Source organism: Hipposideros armiger, unplaced genomic scaffold (genome assembly GCF_001890085.2).
Source record: "Hipposideros armiger isolate ML-2016 unplaced genomic scaffold, ASM189008v1 scaffold_284, whole genome shotgun sequence".
Lineage (NCBI taxonomy): Eukaryota > Metazoa > Chordata > Mammalia > Chiroptera > Hipposideridae > Hipposideros > Hipposideros armiger.
In genome coordinates this window covers 1,261,333-1,275,868 of record NW_017731634.1, presented here as the reverse complement: position 1 = coordinate 1,275,868, position 14,536 = coordinate 1,261,333, and the positions used below count along the sequence as shown (strand labels likewise).

General features: G+C 56.0%; 1 protein-coding gene across 3 annotated transcripts in view; it reads left to right on the top strand.

The window, feature by feature from the left end:
• Nucleotides 1–14,536, top strand: part of PRKCZ (protein kinase C zeta) — an 86,907-nt gene that overhangs the window by 52,857 nt on the left and 19,514 nt on the right. Inside the window, exons 2-6 of one of the 3 annotated variants that reach the window (XM_019658454.1) lie at nt 3,122–3,207; nt 6,129–6,260; nt 7,225–7,306; nt 9,136–9,188; nt 13,393–13,581. In XM_019658454.1, the coding sequence (XP_019513999.1) occupies nt 6,258–6,260; nt 7,225–7,306; nt 9,136–9,188; nt 13,393–13,581 (327 nt within the window). In that variant the 5' untranslated portion in view covers nt 3,122–3,207; nt 6,129–6,257. Of the gene's footprint in view, nt 1–3,121; nt 3,208–6,128; nt 6,261–7,224; nt 7,307–9,135; nt 9,189–13,392; nt 13,582–14,536 lie in introns of those variants that run through there. The other 2 variants (XM_019658455.1, XM_019658456.1) reach the window with 2 other exon arrangements.

The following is a 14,536-nucleotide window of genomic DNA, read 5'->3' as shown; positions in this document are numbered from 1 at the left end:
TGGAGACGGTGAGGAGGCTGTCACCCCAGCCCAGCCCTCAGAGAGACACCAGGCAGGCAAAGCAGGAGAGGGGCGTCCCACAGGATGCCTGACCCGTGCTCCTCAAACCGCCAAGGTCATCATAGCCAAGGACATCTGAGAAACTGTCACAGCCCATAGGAGCCTGAGCAGACATGACGACTAACAGTGTGGGATCTTGGATGGAGGACAGGTCAGGAAGTGGCCATCGGGAAAGCTAAGGCAATTGGAATAAAGTGGTACCTTAGTTAATCATAATGTGTCAGTATCTGCTCATTAATTGTAACAAGTGTATCAACATCTGTGAGATGGTAGCAGTGGGGCAGACGGGGTTGGGGTCTGTGGGAACACTGCACAGTCATCCCCTTTGTCCGCGGGGACACATTCCCAGACCCCCAGTGGATGTGTGAACCACGGATGGTACCGGACACTGTAATATACTTGCTTTTTCCGGTACCTACACACCTATGACAGAGTTTAATTTATAAACTAGTCAGAGATTAACAACAAGGACTAGTGATAAAATAGAGCAGTGATAACAGCCTGCTGGCATAGACTTATGCGCCTGTGGTCAGTGCTCAGGGGTCCCTTGCTGAAGTCCTCACAGAGGCTCCACGCTTTCCGGAAGCACGCTGTCGTCACTCGCAACACGTTTCCCGTCCGCCTCCCACCACCAGTTCAAGGCCTGTCCCCTCCTAACTAGCACTCGCCACGCTCTGTGGCCGGAACCTTTGTGGCCTGAGGGGCGACAGCAAAACTGGCACAGATTTCTTCACCGTTTCACAGATAGAAGAGTCGTCCTCACCATAGATCTCGGCAACCTCCGCACACGGTACTTTTCTTTCCTCGTTAAGTCGAGAGCTTTCACCTCTTTACTTCAGGAAGCACTTCACGGCTTCTCTGTCATGCCCGACTACCAGCACCCCACTCCTGCACTTTGGGGCCTTTACTAAGGAAGATAAGGGTGACTTGGACGCAGCACTGGGGTAACGTGACAGTCGATCCGAGACCGAGACTTCCAGCCTCCAGAAGCAAACTGTAAAGAAGATCCTGATAAAAATTCTGAGTTTTTCTCCCCCTCAGGTTATTAAGGTCTCCATTTCCTTCTGAAATTTGTCATTTTACTTCTCATGTTTAAGTCCTTATTTTTCAAGGTGACAAATTTGCTTATGGGGTGAGGCCGGTGCCTCAGTCAGCTCGCACTGACATCACAAGACCCTAGACTGGGGGTGACACGATAGACCCCTCTCAGTGCTGGAAGCTGGAAGTCTCAGAGAAAAGTGCCAGCAGGCTTGGGTTCTGCAAGGGCCTCCTTCCCGCCATGTCCTCACGTGGCCGAGTGTCCTCATGTGGTCCAGTGTCCTTACATGACGTGACTGAGAGCGCATGGCGGCTCTTCCTTATTATGAGGACACTAATCCCATCATGGGGGCCCCACCCTCATGACCTTCTCACCCTAATTACTTCCTTAGAAGCCTCACCTCCAAATGCAGCCACACTAGGTGGGGGTCAGTGCTTCGACATATGAATTGGGGAGGTGGGGGGCATAGCCCCCATCAGCAGGGATGCAGGTTTTCTCACTGTGGATACTGGGGTGTTGCTCTTGCACCCATGGGGGTCACGTGGGGCTCCCTGTCCTGTCCCCTGGGTTGGTCCCGCCTGCTGTGGGCTCCCTGGCACTTTGGCCCCTGCCAGGATGCCAGGTGGCTTTAATCAAATTTGCAGGATGTCCAGGTGGTGTATTTTTGGACTTTGACATGGCATGAGCACTGGGCGGAAGAAAGAGCCAGCGCATCGGCTCGGTGTGCCCTCATCTGACAGCTCAGCTCCCTCTGTCATCACTGTCTCTCTGTCCCCGTCTGTCTCTGTCCCTCCATGCCTTCTCCCTCTTTCGGGGCTGGGCAGGGCGTGTGAATGCCACATGAGGGGACGGTCAGTCCTGGGGCATCAGCAGTGACCACATGGCCAGGCTTCCTCCAGCTCAAGCCAGGGGCTGCGCCCTGTCATCTGGGCAGAGGCCCTGGGGTGGCCCCAGGACCAAGGCAGTGCCGCTCCCTCCCGTGGACCCCTGGCCCGAAGCCCAAGGCGTGAGCTCCCGGTGTGAGCGGGAGGGCCGGTCGGCTTTGCCTCCTGCCTGGGCCTCTGCCCGCTGGCCGTGGGGCTTGTGGTGCGGGGACTCCAGGCCTCGTGGTTCCGCACTCGACCCTCCAGGAGAGGGAGGAGGCAGGCTCGGGAGCGCCGTGGCCCGACTCCGGCAGGTTCCAGCCAGAGCTGGTCGTTTGCTTGTTTAAAAAACATTCCGCTGCAGTTTCCACATTCGTGTCTTCGTGGCACTTCCATGACTCTGAAAGTCGCTTTTACTGCAGAACTTTATAAAAGCACAAAGCTCCCCTTGTGTCCTGAAGACTTTATTTTCACATACATTCGTTTCAAGTGTTTGGAAGGAGCGAGGTGAGAGCCTTGGGGAGGGAGACTAAAAGCAGCAGCTGCAGCCGTGGCTTTGGCGCCGGCCTTTCCCGTCACAGGGTTTCGCACTATACTTCAGGAGGTTTGAACCATCGGATGTGTGTCGTGAAAGAGACATTTGAGTAACTTGGATCCAACATAAGCGTTCACTTCCTTTGGTTTCCTTCTGTCCAAGATTTGTTCGGCCGAGGGGCCCTCAGGGGGCTCTCGTGTCCAGGGAAGGGGCGGGACAGTGCTGGCTGGATGGCAGCCACTGCCCCTCGGAGGATGGCCAGGCGTGAATATCACAAGCTCACAGCTCATCTGAATCATGTCCTGTGGAGAAGGGGGCCTGTTTTCATACCGGAGGGAAGGGGGTGTGCCGGAAGACCAGTGGGACAGCCCAGGGCTCGGGTGACCCTACAGCCGGCCCCTGGGCAGGTGGCTGTCCGCGAGGCCCCCTGACTGCCGTGTCCATCCTCCCAACCCGTGCTGTGACCTGGGAATTCTGTGAGGAGAGGTAGAGAGGGGCCCGCCACTGGGGGTGCTGTTCTGGCCCTGGCCTCCTGGACGGGAGCAGCGTGTCCCGAAGGCACCTGTGGAGTGGGGCCAGCAGGCACTAGGCTGTTTCTTCACACCTCTCTCATATCCTTTGCAGAATCCATCTACCGCCGTGGAGCCAGAAGATGGAGGAAGCTGTACCGCGCCAACGGCCATCTCTTCCAAGCCAAGCGCTTTAACAGGGTGAGTGCTGCTGCCTTGGGATGCAGGCTCGTGGGCTGTCGCATGTTGTGTACTGTGTGCTGTGTGCCAAGTGTCAAGTGCTTTGTGCTAAGTACTGAGTGCTAAGTACTGTGTCCTGTGTCCAGTGCTGTGTGCTGAATACTGTATGTTGAGTGCTGTATGCTGAGTATTCTGTGGTAAGTAGTGTGTGCTGAATGCTGTGTGCTGAGTATTGAGTACCAAGTGCTGTGCTGAGTGCTGTGTGCCAAGTAGTGTGTGCTGAGTGCCAAGTACTGAATGCCAAGTGCTGTGTGCTGAGTGTCATTTTAAAAGTGAAAAGAGGGGAAGTACTTAATGCCTTGAGTTGAGCCAGGCTCTGTTGAGCACACAGCAGAGAGACCGTCCCGAGCTGGGTACAGAAATACTTTCCCTTCATCACTAATGACCTTCACAAGGCTTCCTGAGCCTGTCAAGTTTCCAGCTCACGTCTTTCCTGGGTGGTGCTGTGTGACAAACGCAGTCAGGTCTCGAGTACCCTCAGTCTCCCGGGTATGCAATCCTCCATCAAGGCGCCATGACGCCGAGGTTCCGGGCTGCTTGCGTCCAGCAGTGGGACTGGATTTGGTAGGTGGCACAGGATACGTGTTGTACTGCACACAGTGTCTCCTGTGACTCCCAGAAGCCCACACATCCCCCGGCCTCTCACCACATGCCCACCGCCTGGCCCTTTGTGAAGGGCACGCGAGCTGAGTTCCCATCGTTTCTTCTCCATGATGCTTTTATATCTAGAAATGACGTAATTCACGTGGCTGCATAATTGTTCCATGTCCCTGTGGAAGGGGAGGTGTCTGCAGGTGCCTCGGTGGCCAAGGACCCTGAGTGTCCTGGGGCTGCTGGAACAAAGCACCACAAACTGGGACCTTAAAACAGAAATTCATTCTCTCACAGTCTGGAGGCTGGAAGTCCAAAACCAAGGTGTCGGCAGGGCCACTCCCTCCGGTGGCTCCCAGGGAGGGTCCCTCCTGCCGCTTTCTACCTTCTGGTGTTGCCAGCATTCCCGGTGTCCTGGGCTTGTCGCTGCTGCACCCTGAGCTCCTGTCTTCACGTGCCCTCCCCTCTGGGTCTCTGTGCCCTTAGAGAGCACCAGCCATGATGAGGGCCACACAGTCAGTACAGGCTCGTGTTAACTAACTACACCTACGAAGATGCTTTTACAGATAAGGTCCCACCCTGAGGTTCTGGGTGCACACGAGCCTGGGGACACTGCTGAGCCAGCACAGCAGCTGGCGTGCTCACCTGAGGGCTTCTGCACTGCTGGGCGCCCTGTCCGCCCACCCCGCATCCCCAGAGCCTGTGCCTGCCCTTCCTTTCTGCCTAGGATCGGATGTCCGTCCATTCAGGATATCAGACAGGGTTCTGGGACCCTGCCCCCAGCTGGTCCAGTGCTGTGCCGTTACCTGCATTACTGGCTGACTCCCTGGCCCAAGACGAAGCCCGCCCAACCAGCGGGCAGCCACGGCCCAGCAGCACAGAGGGGCCTGGCCTTTCCCACCTGCAGGTTTTAGGAGCAAAACCCCTTTCTCTGGTTGCTGGGTACAGACGCTGACACTCCTCTTCTCCCCCCTTCCTGCCCCTCCTGCTACCCCCTCCTCAGAATCGGTTGAGCAGAGGCTTTTCCTCCCCATGGAGAAGCGGGGACCCCATGGGGCACCCCCTACATCCCCGCCCCCACCCCATGACTCGGGCTTCTCTGTGCTGTTGGTCCGCCAGCAGGCACATCCTGTGATGGCTGGAGCCGTTGGTTGTCAGCTCAGCCACACCCCAGGCCCATGCGGGGCAGGATTCAATCAGTTTTCTTAAATGAGCCCAGTTCAGGCTGCGGGTGGATCCTTTTTTATTCTTCTCCAGGAGTAATTTGAGACTTTCAAAGAAAGGAATTTGTGGGGCCCGCGAGTGGCTCAGTTGGTTAAGAGCTCGCTCAAGAGTTTGAGCTCTGAGCAACAAGCGGTTCGAGTCCAGCCCGAGCTGAGCAGCCGCTGAGCTGCCAACAGGTAGCAGGATGGCTCAGCTAAAAATAAAAAAAATAAAAAAAACAAAAACAAAGAAAGGAATTTGTTAAAAATTACAAAAGGGGACTAAAACATGTAAATGAGTCAAGGCTGGGGAAAAATTCTAATTGGGGAACCCAGGTACCTGCTGAGGTGCAAATGTGCCAGGCAACTGGATAACTGACCCCCCCCCCCAGGGGACAAATGTGTGGCCAGGTCTCTGAACATTCAGCCTCACGCATTTTGAAACATTCAGCCATCAGGATCACCAAACAAGCTGATAATTACCACTGATTTCAGACTGTTTAGAACCATGGGATTATTCAAATCTTTAAGCATATTGAAAAAATTATCAAGATAATTGTATCCTGCCCTATAGCAGTTCAAAATAATGACCTGTCAGAATGCCAGGCAGTCACTTTCTTCGTGGTCCTCGTTTGGGTGAGATGTTTGGATGAGCGTGGCTGCCCCCACGCTCCTCTCAGCCTGGCTCACCCCACCCAGACGGGACCCCAGTGGCTGTTCTTACTCAGCCCGGCAGGAACTACAGTCCGTGCCCCCCCTCAACACACACACACAAGGGGGCCTTGCCCTGGAGGGGTCTCGTCGCCCTGTCTGACGGTCCGCCCTTTGCCCCTCGCAGAGCAGGATCCAGAGGAGCCGCAGTTCTCCCCAACCTTGGGATGGGCCCAAGTGGGTGCTACTGAGCCCAGGCAGGGCCTGGTGCCGGATGTGACAAGGGGACAGGGCCACCTCTTGCCCCAGCTCCATGTCATTTTTTGAGAAAATCGGGGCAGGTGCCTGTGTCCCAGTGCTTAGCTGGGTCCCTCAGTGGAGCGTGGACTTTGGGGAGTGCCCAGGCCCCGGCTTGACGGCTGCTGCTGTTGCCCGCAGAGAGCGTACTGTGGCCAATGCAGCGAAAGGATATGGGGTCTCGCGAAGCATGGTTACAAGTGCATCAACTGCAAACTGCTGGTCCATAAACGCTGCCACGTCCTCGTCCCGCTGACCTGCAACAGGCATATGGTGAGTGTGGGCCAGGTAGGGGAGCTGTCTGGGGACCCCTGGTCCTGTCCCAGTGGGGTCCTGACACGGACAGTGTCCCTGCCACTGACTGGACGAGAGGAGGAGCCCCGTGGGCTGCAGAGTGATGGCCCAAGCCAGCGGCCTGGGACAGGACCCCTGTTCCCCAGCGCTGAGAGCCCTAGTGCTCTTGGAGGGCTCCATGCCCTCTGCTGCTTGAAGCCGAGCGGGAGGTTAAGCCGTGACTCGTCCTACCCAGTCGTGAGGCCGTTTGGAAGGTCGAAGGGCCCAGCCATGTGCTGCCCTCACCACCAGCCTGGGCCTTGGACGTGAAGCGTCCAGCCACTCAGGGCATTGTTGGTTCACCTACGTCCTGTGGCAGCATGAGCGGGACCGATGCCTCTGGGGGCCAGCGTGCCGTTCTTCTGGTACTGCTGGAGCGCAGGCACATGGGGTCCCCACGCAGGCTGGCGAGTGAATTGGCGCAGCCTTCCTAGGGGTCCCTTCAGCCGTGGCTGCCAAAGATCAGAAAAGCACACAGACCCTCGGGCGCCCTGGGTCCGCGCAGCCTGAGAAATGAGGCCAGCCCAGAACTCTGTCACTAGGGTTGAGGGACGCCCACGCTGGAACCTAGATGGTCCACCAATAGGGAGCTGCCTCCATTATGAGTCAGCGCATGGAAACCCCGCAATCCAGGAGATGGGGTTCCATGCCGGGCTGCTGACCTGTGCAGATGCGGGGGGGAGGCGCAGCGGATATGACCAAGCATGATGTAAAAACAGCCATTTTATAAAGCAGCTGATAGAAAGGTCACCGCTGGCGGCAGCGCTGAGCGGCCCCTCTGCCTGTGGAATGTAACAGTTGTGTATGTATGAGATTCGTGTTACAATGTATATGTAAGAGGTGTCTCCAAAAGCTACACTGTGACACCTGCTCGGTCACTTTGTAATGCCCAGTCTCCCTGCAGGATTCTGTCATGCCTGCCCAAGAGCCTGCAGTAGATGACAAGGACGATGACGTGGACCTGCCTCCTGAGGACACTGATGGAAGTAGGGGCTGCTTCCTTCCCGCTGGTGAAGCCCTGGCTCTCCTCGCCCTGGGGCGCCTGCCTGCTCGCTCCCCTTCCAGACCCAGAATCCTTCCTACACCCCATATTCTCTCCAAGGGTCAAAGCCGCTTCCCAGAGGGGCCGGGGACGCACATGCCAGGGCCTCACCGAGCAGAGATGGGTGGGGCGGGGGGCCTTCCTTGGGGCCCACATCTCCATGAGTTCCTGCCAGGGAGTCCGGGAGTGGGATCTTCCCTCTGCACCAACTTCAGGAGGTCTAGGGCAGGGGTCGGCAAACTGCGGCTCGCGAGCCACATGCGGCTCTTGGGGTTTGTTCTGTCGCAAAAGTTTGCTGACCCCAGGAAGAGCCAATCCTGTCCCTCACAACAATTTAAAAATTATTCGAGAGCCATAAATATATTTTTACAAATAATGAAAATTTAAAGTAATATTATAAATGAGACTATGATAGTTTTATTTTCATTTTCAATTTTACTTCAGAGCCACATGTATGTACCCAAAGAGCCGCGTGTGGCTCGCGAGCCACAGTTTGCCGACCCCTGCTCTAGAGGCCCTGGTGTAGCAGCCACACCTGCTGTGCCAGCCCTGCCCACAAAGCGGCCGCTGCAGAGCTGATCTCCAGAAAGAAAGGCCTGCTGGGTGGCCACTGTGCAAAGGGCCAGCTGCTGTGTGGTCCTAGACTTCATTTTTTGTGGGGAGAGACTTTTAATGCTAAGAAGCATTTGGAGAGAGATTTTTTTTTTAAGATTTTTATTGGGAAATTGGGGGAAGGGGAACAGACAAGTTGCTGTCGTTTTGTTCTTCAGTCTAGTTGTGGAGGACGTTGCTTCACTGGCCCAAGTTGGCACCATTGTTGCGCTCTTCTCGGAAGAGGCAGCTCGGTTACTGGCCACTGGATGGCCACTCACGGCGGCTGCTGGCCACTTACGCTGGCTGCTGGCTACACGCGGTAGCCCATGGCAACCCACTACAGCAGGGGCTGCAGCCTATGCCATCGCCGGCAACTCACGGCAGCCCAGCTCCAGGTTGAGCTGTTGTTCAGCATCTTAGCTGTGGAGGGCAGTGTCACTGGCCCTCATATGTGGGATCCAAACCAGGGCCCTCTGGCATCTCAAGCCAGCTCTTAGCCAACGCGCCACTCGACCAGCCCTGGAGAGAGATTTTGAATACTATTTTTACTGATGGCCCAGCTTTAAGCTTCCAAAGTTTGTGGATGGTTACAGGGGTGTGTGAGAGCCCCAGTCCTTGCTTGATAAGTGTGGGTTCCATCCATGGGAGCTCTTGAAGGGTGAAATGAGACCACAGCACATAAAGCACTTGGCACCGCACACAAAGAAGCCTCCTAATAAACAATTACCCCCCGACACACACATACCCATCCACTCACCACCCATCTTCCATCCATCCATCCATCCATCCATCCATCATCCACTTACTTGAAGAACAAAGGCTGGAATACTAGATGCCAAAATCTTATATGACTGCTTCCTTATAGAAGAATCATTGGGGAAACTTGTCACAAACACAGGTTTCCAAGACCCGCCCCTAAGTGATCAGAGTCAGCGGATGGGGTGGGCCCAGGGAGCTACATCTCTGAAGACCTGTTAAGTCCATGTGGCTGTCCCTGCCATGTGGCTGTCCCCTGTCAAGTGGCTGTCCCTGCCATGTGGCTGTCCCCTGCGCTTGCCCTGAGCACTGTGGCCCAGTCAGGCCAGGCCGCTTCTCGTCCGCCGAGGGGCGACTGGCCCCGGTCCTGGGCTGGATCCTGACAGCACCTGCACCATCCCTTTCTCTTTCTGTCTCCACTAGTTGCTTATATCTCTTCCACCCGGAAACGTGACAGCATCAAAGATGATTCTGAGGTGAGTGTACAGAGCAGCTCATTGGACCGTCCGGTGTCCATTTTACATCCTCAGCTCATTCCTGGGGCAAGTGAGGCATTTCAGCACTAGACACATCGGGCTTGTTGCCCATCTTGCGTGAGGGCAGGGGCTTGTGGGCGTCCGAAGTGCACCCGGAAGCATTTGGGGTGGGAGTCCGTGGAGCCTTTCATTTGGATCGAGGTGGTCCTGGAATGGCCGAATGGACAGAGAGCAAGTTAACACGGGAAGACTTGAGTGAGCCGTGGCTGTCTCTCGGGTGAGGGCTGCTGTCACCCTGCTGCTTACCGAACGATTCCTACAGCGATGCAGAGGTGACACCACTGGGTCGGTGTGTTGAGCCTGGGTCAGGAGACCTCTCTGACCTCAGCATTCTCCTCTGTCAAGTTTGGGTGACGATTGCATGTTTTCATGAGGCGAACACCTGGCACTGTGCCTGGCACACAGGATGTGTCCCCAACACTGATGCTGGTGTGGCCGTTCCCACATCAGCCCGGGGAGGCTCTGGGCATCACAGCGGGTGACTGCCACATGGTGCTTTTACAAAGGCGGGAAAGCTGGCCCCTGGGGGTGGGCCCACTAGCCTCTTCATTGTCTGCTGGGCACGCTTGCAGGGCTGGCATTGTCTCTGGGCCCAGGGTCAGAAGGAGACCGATAGTTGCCATCACTAATTTGGTTCTCCTGTCACTCCCAGCATTCAAATTCTTAGGTTTTCTATGACCGTCTTTTGCAGCCTGTGCCAGGCCTTTCCATCGCTGGGAAGTAGTGCCTCATGAAGCATCGAGGTGCGGGCACTGTGGGCACCTCTCGTGGGGCACGGGCCTTCTGGCTTTGGGGACAGGGTATACAGTGTGGGGAGGTGGGTCTGTTGGGGCATGAGGAGAGGCCCAGGGCCTGGCTCCAGCACCATGGGCTGCTGCTGTCACAGCTGGGTCTTGCTTGGGCACATTCTTTGTTATCCCCCAGAGGCTGCTGTCCCCAAGGCTCTTTGGGGTCCAGGTCTTCTGCTCTGGGTGCAGTCTCCCCAGCGTACTGCCCAGATGGCAGAGCGGGTCCAGGGCTGCTTTTTGAGCTGCAATTTTTGTCAAAGTATTTATCTTTTCTTTGTGGTGTGTTTCCCACACCACCGAGCACTTCTGTTGCCGGAGAGTGGGCCCTTCTCTGCGCAAAGTCCAGGTCCTTGGCAACTCAAGCAAAGAATTGAACGAGATGCCGGAATAAAGTACTGAAAAAGTAGTTTATTCAAAGAGATAGTACATTTCAGAGTCCAGAGTGCTAACCATTACACTATGGAACCGAGATAGTACATTTCAGAGTTTGGAGCGGGCCACGTGCAGAGGCGAGGCTCAAAAGGCTCAAAAAAAGTGAGGGAGGGGTTCAAAAGGGAAGAAGTGGTCAAAAATAGCAGGCGGACTTCCCAGGACTTGGAGTTTTTATCCCCTTTCTCTAGAATGGGCTGTTCCCCTTTGGCGTGGGACCACTTGATTGGCACCTGTGATTGACAAGAGGCACTGTGCAGGTGTGAGTGAGTGGTCAGATCTAGTTGGGTATTTTGTGCCCATTTGTTTTCCCACAGGGGTAGGTAATTACAACACAAAGGAGAGTTTTGGGTGGAGAGGGGATGTCCCCTTGGCGGTCACTCTGTGGGACGTGCAGGAATGCAGAGACCCAATGCCTGCCTCTTAACTGCCTGCCTTATTTTCTCCTTGAGAGACGTGATCCCCATGAAATCTCTATGGGAATTTGAGGGACAGGAGGTCATTTCTTCTATATCTGCTTCCTGCTGGGCAGGGGCGTAGAGCTGTCCCTGCCTATTGGGGAATTCACGGAACTCTCACCCTACCTGATCTCAGATGAGAGGAAGGGGTCTTGAGCTCTGCCTGGAAGACCGCATTGGCTTCTTTGGTTGTGACTGGCAGTCTTGTTGGGGTATCCTCTGTATCCCCAAGGCCCCTGAATGAGGAAAAATAGATTTTAATTAATAAACCTGTTAGTTCTCATAAAGTCTGTGGCCATTCAGCCCGTCACTCAGGTGGCGTCAATTGTCTGGGCCTAGAATGGGTTTGGCATTCAGCTTACTGGCCTGGGGGAATATTAGAAAGTCACAGGCTTTCCAATAGTTATCTGAAGCAGAGGTAGGCGACTTCTATGGGCAATCTACTGTTTAGGACTAAGAAATTGATTACAAACAACAAGCAGGGGGATAGGAGACTTCTAGGATTCAGGCTAAGAGCAGTCTTTAGCCTAGGATTCACAGACTGATGAGAATAGTAATCAAAGCCAGGAGCTAAGAAACTAGGGAGGAGACTTAACATTTCTATAGGAAAGAACACTTAAAAGGTTTCTCAGTGGTGGGGGGGCTGCTCGGTTGGCCGGTAACAGCTCTTTTTACTTCTCAGTGGATGCTGCCGGGCTGCCCTGCAGTTTAACCCAGTTCTGGCACTGTCTGCCTGGAGATGGCCCCAGACCCACAGGTGGAAGGCTCAGCCCCACAAGACTGCCCCACTTCACCTGCCAATTGAAAGTCAGGTTGTTGCCGCTGGAGCTTTTGACCTACCGGCCGGCTGTAAATTAGAGGTTCCAGCGACCCCCTCTTTGGGTTCGATGAATTTGTTGGAGCTGCTCACAGAACTCAGAGAAACATGTCACTTGCCAGATCAGGTTTTTTGTAAAAGGATGTAACTCAGGAACAGCCGGATGGAAGAGACGCACAGGGCACGGTGTGGGGAAGGGGCCACTCTCCCCAGATCTCTACTTGTTCCTCAGCCCAGAAACTCTCTGGACCCTGTCCTTTGGGTTTTTATGAGGCTCCATTACCTCTCTGCTCCCTGGAGGTGGGGGTGGGATTGAGAATTCCAACCCTCCAATCACACAGTTGGTTTCCCTGGCAACCAGCCCCATCCTTAGGTGACTTAGGGGCTTTCCAAAAGTAACCTCATTAGCATAACAAAAGACACTTCTGGCACTTAGGAAATTCCTAGGGTTTTCGTAGCTCTGTTCCTGCACCGGGAAGAAGACGAAATACACAGTTCTTTTTATAAATCACAGTGTCACAGTGTGTCCTTCTGGCCAGGCAAACCTCTGCCTTTTGTGTTCTTCCCCAGCTTCGGACCCAGAGGTTCAGTTGGGCGTCTGTCTGCGGCTGCTCTGGGTGACAAATGAGGCACAAACAAATGGTACTCCTGAGGCAGGAAAATAGTCACACAGCTGGTGTTCGCCACCTGTCCACAAACCGCAGGCCACAGCTTTCCCAAAGCAACCCACAAAGGTCACCTGACCTCTGGACGTCTAGATTTTTCCACCTGGTGGTTCTGTGTCTGGACTGTCAGGAGCACTCAGTTGCTCCTTCGTCCCCCACAGACACCTTGCCAGAAATCTCTCGTGGGAGGGACGCTTCTATTTATCTTTTTCTTTTGTTTTTAAGGATTTTATTGGGGAATTGGGGAAGGGAACAGCCAAGTTGTCGTCCTTCAATCTTAGTTGTGGAGGGTGCAGCTCAGCGCCAAGTCCAGCCGCCGTTTTCAATCTAGTTGCAGAGGGATGGGGGTGGGGTGGCATAGCCCACCATCCTATGTGGGAGTCAAACCGGCAACCTTGTTGTTAGGAGCACATGCTCTCACCAGCTGAGCCATCCTGCCACCTGTTGGCAGTTCAGCAGCAGCTCAGCTTGGGCGCAGCTCACTGGCCCATGTGGGAATCGAACCTGCGACCCTGTTGCTCAGAGCTCCCGCTCTTTACCAACTAAGCCACTCGGCCGGCCCAGGGAAGCTTCTGTTTTTCACTGGGTTCCCTTTCTCGCATTGTGTGTTCCCAGCAGCACTTGCTCGGCCATGGCAGGTCTTTGCAGACAGTAGCTGGCTGTGGCCCTGAGAGGGCCAGCAGCTCCTCTGTCCCAGCCCTGATGACCCTGGCGCGTGTGAGCCTGTGGTCACATCTTTAGCCCGTCCTGGGGAGGCTGGCCCCAAGCATCCTGCATCCCAGAGGAGCCACCTGTAGCTGTCCCATCAGAAGCTGCACTGTCCTTGTGTCTGGCCTCACTTCCTGAGCGGGGTTGGGGGTCACGACCCATGAGCAGGATCGGGCTCAGGTCTGGGGCGCAGGGGTCTCCGTGCAGGCTGGCCGCAGCGCTGGGCCCTCGTCTGAGCTGTGCATGGCCCCTTCCCACTCTGTGTGCTGCTCCCCTCAGGACCTCAAGCCGGTCATCGACGGGATGGACGGGATCAAGATCTCTCAGGGCTTGGGGCTGCAGGACTTCGACCTGATCCGGGTCATCGGGCGCGGCAGCTACGCCAAGGTCCTGCTGGTGCGGCTCAAAAAGAACGACCAGGTGTATGCCATGAAGGTGGTGAAGAAGGAGCTGGTCCACGACGACGAGGTGAGCCCCGCCCCGGCTTCAGCCGCTCCCGCTGCACGGCGGCCGCGCACGCGCACGCACGTGGCCGTTTTAACTCGGTGGATACAGCTGGGGCGCACAGCGCGTTTACCGTGTGGTGCCGCCGTCCCCTGTGTCCAGTGCCAGGCCCTTTCCACCCGCACCCTCCGCAGCCACCGCCCACCGTCACCCCGGCCCCCTCTGTCTCCGGGCGCCTGTTCTGGACATTTCCCGGACACGGAGCCCCACTGTGTGGCCTGGTGTGCCTGCACTCACTGGGCACCATGTGTCCAGGGTCCGGCCCCGGGTGTCAGCATCCCACCTCTTCACGGCCGAGTGATACCCCAGCGTGCGGCTGGGCCACGTCCAGTTCATCTCGTCACCCGCGACGCGGATGGACAGCTGCGCCGTTGCCACCTTTGGGCTGCTGTGAACATACTAGCACGCGTGTCTGTGTGGGCCCCTGCTCTCCGCTCTTTGGGGTCTTTTCCTAGGAGCGGAATGGCGGGGTTCTAGGGTAACTCTGTGCCTAGCTGCCTGGGACGCGCCAGGCTGCTCCCCACGCGGCCGCACGCATCACACCCCCACGGCCGTACCGAAGCCCCGCCCCCTCGCACCCTTTCCGGTCCCCACTGCTGTCTGGTTTTACGTCAGCGCCATCGCGGTGGTTTGCGTCTGCGTTCCCATAGTGACTGGTGACGCTGTGCGTGTTTCCACACGCTCCTGCCTTCATGTGCGTTTGACCTGGCCCTTCCTGGGTGCTGGTCGTTTCTCTCAGAAGCAGAGGAAGGGCTGACGCACAGCTGGCAGGGGCTCTTGTTAGGCTGCTGGCACCTACAGGGCTGGGCGTGTGCGGAGCCCGCACACCACCCATGGGCCCCGACCCTCCCTTGGCCTGGCTCAGGGCTTGGAGGGCAGAGCTGGGGCTGACCCTGAACTCTGGCATTTGTGCAGTGCA